Source organism: Anoplopoma fimbria, chromosome 9 (genome assembly GCF_027596085.1).
Source record: "Anoplopoma fimbria isolate UVic2021 breed Golden Eagle Sablefish chromosome 9, Afim_UVic_2022, whole genome shotgun sequence".
NCBI lineage: Eukaryota > Metazoa > Chordata > Actinopteri > Perciformes > Anoplopomatidae > Anoplopoma > Anoplopoma fimbria.
In genome coordinates, this window is record NC_072457.1 from 28,818,982 (window position 1) to 28,827,332 (window position 8,351).

Here is an 8,351-nt window from a genome sequence, read left to right on the forward strand (position 1 = left end):
CTGTAAGGAGAAACAGCTGAGGCGGTCATGAGATGAAACTGTTTGACAAGTAAGAAACTCTAAAGTGACTAAGACACATTTAAAATTCATCACTTAAGAAAGACTCTAAAACATTTCACATCAAATATTACCCAGAGGCCCACAACCCTTGACAGCAACTCATTAATTCTTAAGCTACAACACACATAAAAAAAAGGAAGGGAGCAGCATCTCTGATGAATCGACAGCTGAAATAAGCTGTGAAGGCCAAGAAACAAGCTTGGAGGAATATCAAAATAAACTAACTTCGCTTTTTTGTTGACACAAGTAGCACAGAGTAGGGGATATACGTGTGCTTTTTGTCGTAATGCTCTTAACCAGAAATACTTTTAATGATGAGAGTGAGACAAGAGGAAAACAAAAGATGACAAAATATTAAAAAAGGATTTTAAATGCATCCAAAAACTGCCAGGACGCACACCTTTGTAGACTTGTTTTCCAGGATAGATAAGTGATATAGAACATAGTGAATATATTGAGCATCTACTGAACATATTAGCAGTTTCGACCTCTCTCAACATTTCAGACTACAACAGTACAATACAAAGATGGACTTCGCTCTGAAGAAGCTCTGCCCTCATTATTCTGCTCTAGTAAACTGTTATTGCAGCTGCTGATTCAGCATCATCTCAACCTGTTGGTAACCCATCAGTGTCACTTATTAACTACTGATATTTCATTAGGAGAGTGTCCTCATGCAGGCGGATCATTTAAAATCCTCATAAACAGGATGCAAGAACTTGTAGGCAATCTCTGCGGTAATGTTACTTCACACATTTAATGGGTTCAGCAGAGGCTCTGGACCCAAGTGATCTGCAATGTGTGCAAACAGTAAAACAAGCTCACATTCCCAAACCAACCAATTACAACAAGCAAGGTGTCAGACTTTGTCTCTAGGCCGTGTGATGAAAAGAAAAACAAGGAAAGATATAAATTACTTTTGAGTCTATTTAGAACGACTCAAGGACAAGGACTTGATTCAGTGGGGATGAGGTGACTTGAGGTCCTCCTTGAAAGTTTTTATATTAAGCTACAAAGAAAAGTTACTCTGCTGCTCTGCTTAGAGTGGGAAGGTCACTTCACCACTGGGGAGTGAGGAAATAGAGGAGTGGGGTGCAGCCCGAGCTTCTAAAGGGGCGGAAAGTATCCAATAGCTAGTGGCAGAACGCTAAATAGATTACTGGTTCATTGCCTGTATGTACTGAGGTGAAGATCCCTTAACACACATTCATACAGCAGCTCTGGATTTAAGCAGGACTGGAATAGTCAAGGAAGGCATTATATTGTCAAAATATGCCTTGAAATTTAGTATAAATAACGCGCAGCATACCCTCACATCCGTACCAATTCAAATTTAGCTGGTTTGCAAAACTTAAGGTCCTCTTGACCGAAAGCTCGAATAAAGTGTGCACTGCGTAGATATAAGCATGCCGATATCTCCTTTATGAGCTGGTTTGCAAAACTAAAATTATATTTACATCTGAATCTGACGTTGCTTGAGGCTGTTAATCCAACTTAATTCCCTATCATAATGATACCAAAATGAGCTTTCTACATGATCAATAGGTGCAAGGAATTGTGGGATGTTTTCATTCTCTAATTAACACGAGCTCCATAATAACATGAATATATGAATATTTCTTTGCCAATGTTTCATATACTCATACGTTTAGTATGCTAAATTGATAGGCTAAGACTTTTAGTATGGAGTTTGGAAAAAACTACAGCCTTAATATCAAAAGGAGATTTTGCCAAGAGACATTGGCCACAGTCCTTGGTAGGAAGAAGAATTATATTTCTCCAGTACAAAGTAAGACATTAGTTATTCTACCAGCCAAAGGGCAGAGTTTATTACATAAACTATGATATCCAGAACTATGTATTCCATGGTATGTGATCCTGATGAGATTCAGTATGATTTACCATTGACCTTGAAATGCCCAGTGCCAACCATTTTAGTACACAAACTCTCAAGAAAGTGTTCCATCATTAGCTATATCCTCTGTTTATTTGAGTTTGGTGAAGATCCACACACTGTATGCTTGACTAAGACAAAAGCTCATCTCAATCTGCTAAATCAATGGATCTCTTCAAACCACTGGATTTAGATGGCAACTCCAATGAAGTTTCACACTCAACAAAATCTACACTGTTTTAACCTTTTATCTGTCAAGAAGGTGCCAATTGCCCACAAACTGGATACATACAATGTCCAAGATACAAGGTTTTAAATCTCCTAAGGGAGACATCAGCATCATTTTCTCATCTCAACAAAGATTCTTACTCCTAAAAAGTCGAGCTGGCCAGCTCTACTATTGTTATGAACACCACTAAGACATTTGCATTTTGTAACATTCTGTTGGTGAAACACACAAAAAGAAACGCACTGTCTGGAATATAATTTAATAATACCAGTTTTCAACTTGGGAGCTGCTTGATATTTATGCCATTTTTGCTAGTTGGTGTATACCAACATGTTTATGTTGAACTCAACTCAAGCCAACATTGAAAGTATAATTATTAGTCAAAATCAAAAAATGTTAGCAACACTGTGGAGGATTGCAAATTTAGGGCAGATTGACTCTAAAGAGAATCCAGGACAAAGTGTGGAATCAGTTCAACTTCTGCCTGACTGCAACAGCGGACAGAGCCATCTCACCATTGAAGTTACGTCGGAGCTGGGCCTCCTTCTCCCCATTTTCATCCAGCCCCTCCATTTTCAATTTCTTCCACTGCAGCTCATCTTTCTCCTGGATCTTCAGGTCACTGTGCAGCTCAGCCTGCCGCACTGGGGACAACTGCATCTACCAAAACCAACATAAGAGACAACAAAACGTTAGTTAGACAGAAGGCGTAGGTTTAAGGACAGAAAATGGTAAGGAGTAAGGAAAACTAGACAACAAAGGGAGACAAACTGTATGACAGTTGCAAATTGTGTTTTTGGAAGTAGGGATAATTGTAGGTTATTTTTTTAAGTGGAAAGTCTCAGTACCTAGAAAAACTTCTCTCTATCAGATCTAAGTCTGCAGTGGTCTAAAAATAGGGCAGATCACCCCAGAGAGCAGGCTCTGTCTGGTGAGCAACATCAGCTTTGGGAAATGCCACTCTGATTAAGGCAAGATAGCTGAATACGTTTGGTGAATAAAGCATACTTGAGAAAAGTTGTGCAACTTTACTTTTCTTGATGGATTTTTTTATAAGAAGCTCTTACATGAGAAAACAGTCAGACCACATTAACCAACAAAATCTCCTTCCTGATGAACTCATTTACTCTCTTTAATGCAGTGTATGTATTTGCTGTAAATCCCTCATGCCGAATACAATGCACAAAGACAAACCAAATCATGCTTTCACACCTGCATTTGCCTATTTAGTTTTAAGTTTAGTTTATTTGCACAATTGAAAAATATAAAAAAACACAACATTGATAAATGATATTACAGTGCAGGAAGAGGCAGAATTTATTTGAAGCCTCCACCTATACAATATTTAAAAAAAAAAAATCACAATACTATAACGAATACAAAAAGAAAATACATATGGTATGAAATATTGTTGAAAAAGCATTTTTACAAGATATGATTTATAATTATAAACAAGAAAACAAAGAAAAAAAATGCAATGAGTCAAGATGTGAATGAGCATGAGCGAGTGTGTGTGTGTGTGTGTGTGTGTGTGTGTGTGTGTGTGTGTGTGTGTGTGTGTGTGTGTGTGTGAGAGAGAGAATAGGCCGGGTTTGATTTTGATTTAAGGGATTTGGGTTTGTACCCCTGCATTTACTCCTACACAAAAGTAATGCTACAAGTCCCTATGAATGCAACACCTACAGATTAAAGACACAACCTGAAACATGTAATACATGTAATACATAAGGGAAGTAATGACATAACAGGGGCACCGTCTCATCACCCTGCGTTGTTTAAGGCTGCATCTTTAATTAGGCGGTGGTTTGCTGAAGCTCCTCGCTAACGTACAGGTAATTGTATAGTATGTGTATTTATTGTCTGTGTAGTTGTATAGTATGTGTATTTATTGTCTGTGTAGTTGTATAGTATGTGTATTTATTGTCGTATTTATTGTCTGTGTAGTTGTATAGTATGTGTATTTATTGTCTGTGTAGTTGTATAGTATGTGTATTTATTGTCTGTGTAGTTGTATAGTATGTGTATTTATTGTCTGTGTAGTTGTATAGTATGTAGTATTTATTGTCTGTGTAGTTGTATAGTATGTGTATTTATTGTCTGTGTAGTTGTATAGTATGTGTATTTATTGTCTGTGTAGTTGTATAGTATGTGTATTTATTGTCTGTGTAGTTGTATAGTATGTGTATTTATTGTCTGTGTAGTTGTATAGTATGTGTATTTAGTGTCTGTGTAGTTGTATAGTATGTGTATTTATGTGTCTGTGTAGTTGTATAGTATGTGTATTTATTGTCTGTGTAGTTGTATAGTATGTGTATTTATTGTCTGTGTAGTTGTATTATGTGTATTTATTGTCTGTGTAGTTGTATAGTATGTGTATTTATTGTCTGTGTAGTTGTATAGTATGTGTATTTATTGTCTGTGTAGTTGTATAGTATGTGTATTTATTGTCTGTGTAGTTGTATAGTATGTGTATTTATTGTCTGTGTAGTTGTATAGTATGTGTATTTATTGTCTGTGTAGTTGTATAGTATGTGTATTTATTGTCTGTGTAGTTGTATAGTATGTGTATTTATTGTCTGTGTAGTTGTATAGTATGTGTATTTATTGTCTGTGTAGTTGTATAGTATGTGTATTTATTGTCTGTGTAGTTGTATAGTATGTGTATTTATTGTCTGTGTAGTTGTATAGTATGTGTATTTATTGTCTGTGTAGTTGTATAGTATGTGTATTTATTGTCTGTGTAGTTGTATAGTATGTGTATTTATTGTCTGTGTAGTTGTATAGTATGTGTATTTATTGTCTGTGTAGTTGTATAGTATGTGTATTTATTGTCTGTGTAGTTGTATAGTATGTGTATTTATTGTCTGTGTAGTTGTATAGTATGTGTATTTATTGTCTGTGTAGTTGTATAGTATGTGTATTTATTGTCTGTGTAGTTGTATAGTATGTGTATTTATTGTCTGTGTAGTTGTATAGTATGTGTATTTATAGTTGTATAGTATGTGTATTTATTGTCTGTGTAGTTGTATAGTATGTGTAGTTTTTGTCTGTGTAGTTGTATAGTATGTGTATTTATTGTCTGTGTAGTTGTATAGTATGTGTATTTATTGTCTGTGTAGTTGTATAGTATGTGTATTTATCTGTGTAGTTGTATAGTATGTGTATTTATTGTCTGTAGTTGTATAGTATGTGTATTTATTGTCTGTGTATTTAGTTGTATAGTTGTGTATGTTTATTGTCTGTGTAGTTGTATAGTATGTGTATTTATTGTCTGTGTAGTTGTATAGTATGTGTATTTATTGTCTGTGTAGTTGTATAGTATGTGTATTTATTGTCTGTGTAGTTGTATAGTATGTGTATTTATTGTCTGTGTAGTTGTATAGTATGTGTATTTATTGTCTGTGTAGTTGTATAGTGTGTATTTATTGTCTGTGTAGTTGTATAGTATGTGTATTTATTGTTGTGTAGTTGTATAGTATGTGTATTTATTGTCTGTGTAGTTGTATAGTTGTATTTATTGTCTGTGTAGTTGTATAGTATGTGTATTTATTGTCTGTGTAGTTGTATAGTATGTGTATTTATTGTCTGTGTAGTTGTATAGTATGTGTATTTACACCTACCCTCGTCGCCTTCTCCCACACCTGGTTCAATTTCGCAATCCTGAACTCCACCTTGTGCCCGTCGCTGCCGCTCAGCTTGTGCTGGTTGACTTCTCGGGAGTATTTTCCGGCCATCACACCGGCCCCGAAGCACAGAGCCACGAAGACCCAGCGCGGCTGCATCCTACAGACTATAACACAACCACAAGTACTGGTTTGTGAAAGGAAAGCCGGGCCAGAGCTACAAATGTTTCTGTTGTCGCACCGTGGAGTACCACAAGTCATGTGCTCAAACTGGGAGGGTACTTCCGCAATTCGTGCATTCTGGGATATGTAGTTTTTTCATCTCGGCCAATGCGTTGATACTAAAGCGGATGTGACCTTTTTTGAACTACAATTCGAGAAATGCCGCTTTGCACGGTTACCTGGCAACGAAGGCCGCAAAACCTCTGAGCAAATAGAAAGCCTCCACGCGTGTAAGGTTATACAGCACAGGGAGTTTACAACAACAGACACAATTAAGTTTACAACAACAGACACAATTAAGTCCTAAAAAATTAATTAAAAAAATAATAATTCTGAGCTCCTTATTTTTTTAGTAGATCCCCACAAGACTCCCACAAATGCAGTTTTTCTAACAAAGGAAGTTCATATAAATGTCTTTACAGATATTCTGATATTTTGGTATTTTGCTTCAAAGAAAAGTGGAAAAGTGGAAACGTTTTTACTATTACAACATGCTGCATTCACAAGCATTTAGTAGATTATGTTTTTTCTAAATCCCACTCACTGCATTTGTGTTATGTTTTTTTTTTTTACATGTAATATACATATACCTATTTAGTAAAGGAAACCTGCATTGCTGTTTTGTTTTCTCTGATATCTGTTTATGTTTATGTGTGATACATTAAAAAAGTTATCCAGTACTGGACAAAATAATTACAATAAGTTGAAGACACACACACACACACACACACACACACACACACACACACACACACACACACACACACACACACACACACACACACACACACACACACACACACACACACACACACACACACAAAAAAAAAGTCAGCTGAAAGTGAATTCAATTGAAGTGAGAAAGAGAGAGAGGATGCATATTGGACTGTGCCATGCAATAATTCACATCTGCTCAAAACAAATCAGAGACGTTTTAAAACAGAAAAGAGTCACAAAAATCCTTCATTATTTACCTGACAACAGAAATACTATTAGGATTTGTCCATATGTAACATTGTTTGAAAATTAGCAATCAAAAGTAAATTTAATCATCTGAAAATTAATGGATTTGAATTTTGATATTATGAAATTCGGAGGATACATTGTAGTCCGCCTGAGTAATTTTTTCTGAGTCATCCACATTTCTAGGCTTGTGGAGACACAATGCTTATCATTTGGCCAGAACAGTCCTTGAAGTATAAGGGACACACACTGTTCACAGGTGTGAGACAGGATATAGGTGTCTGTCTGCTTTCTGCATTGATACGTCCTCAGGGTCACTGATTTAAGACATTTGTTATTTAACAATACAAAGGAGTGTATGGTACAAATTAGGTTAGCTTTCAATCAGGATGGACGACTTCTGATGTAAAATAAATAAATACAAATTGATACAACATTGGCAGTAGTTTGACTTTTCAGTTATGAAGCATGAGTTATAATGACTGTAGCAATATAATAAGCTTGGATTAACAAAACAAGAGGAAACATAAGTTATAAATAAGAGCAGGGGATAAGAGGCGTCATTGTGTTCTCATTTAATGCTGATGTGCATGGAAAATACATTACAGAAAATAGTTCTTGGATTCCTGGAGTTTATTCCTGAACTTTAATGCTACTTTCAAAAATCAATTTAAGTGATCAGAAGACAGCCAGAAGGTAAATTAACACCAGTGGTAGAAAGTAACAGCATATACTCCAGTACTGTACTTAGTATTTTTTTTGTACTACTTGAGTATTTCCATTTTACTTTATACTTACTACCTTAATTTACTAGTTACTTTGCAGATTCAGATTAACAAAGCAAAACATAATCAACAAATGTATTATTTTAGGTTAAAAAATATTAAATAAGACTTGTTTCACAGGAGAAAATTCACAGGCTACCCAGCAGTATATAAAGTAATTAGCCCAATTGTTCCCAGCTGCAACATAAAACACAAAACACACACACACACACACACACACACACACACACACACACACACACACACACACACACACACACACACACACACACACACACACACACACACACACACACACACACACACACACACAATGAACAGTGTTGAAAGGATGTACCTGCCTCTGTAAATCTTTGTTTTTCTTGTCATTCAGTTGGCATTTTTGTATGCAACGCTGATCCTCATCAGAAGGCCGTGACTTCATGCATTCTTACACATCTCTCCAGATAAAAATATGTGTTACACATTCCATAATTGCTATTTTGATTTTATTTGAAGTAAAACTCTTTCAAGCCTTTCTGTATTCTGATTAAAGATATCCTTGTACTGCCCTGGAAACTTGACATATTTGTAAT

The 8,351-nt window shown here is 35.7% G+C and overlaps 1 protein-coding gene across 1 annotated transcript in view; it reads right to left on the bottom strand.

Moving 5' to 3' along the window:
• Positions 1 to 6,071, bottom strand: part of lrpap1 (low density lipoprotein receptor-related protein associated protein 1) — a 13,141-nt gene extending 7,070 nt beyond the window's left edge. Inside the window, exons 1-2 of the mRNA XM_054603585.1 lie at positions 5,804 to 6,071; positions 2,699 to 2,843 (exon numbers count right to left, since the gene is read on the bottom strand). Coding sequence (XP_054459560.1) covers positions 2,699 to 2,843; positions 5,804 to 6,067 — 409 coding nt within the window. The 5' untranslated portion in view covers positions 6,068 to 6,071. The remainder of the gene's footprint in view (positions 1 to 2,698; positions 2,844 to 5,803) is intronic.
• Positions 6,072 to 8,351: the final 2,280 nt, after the last annotated feature.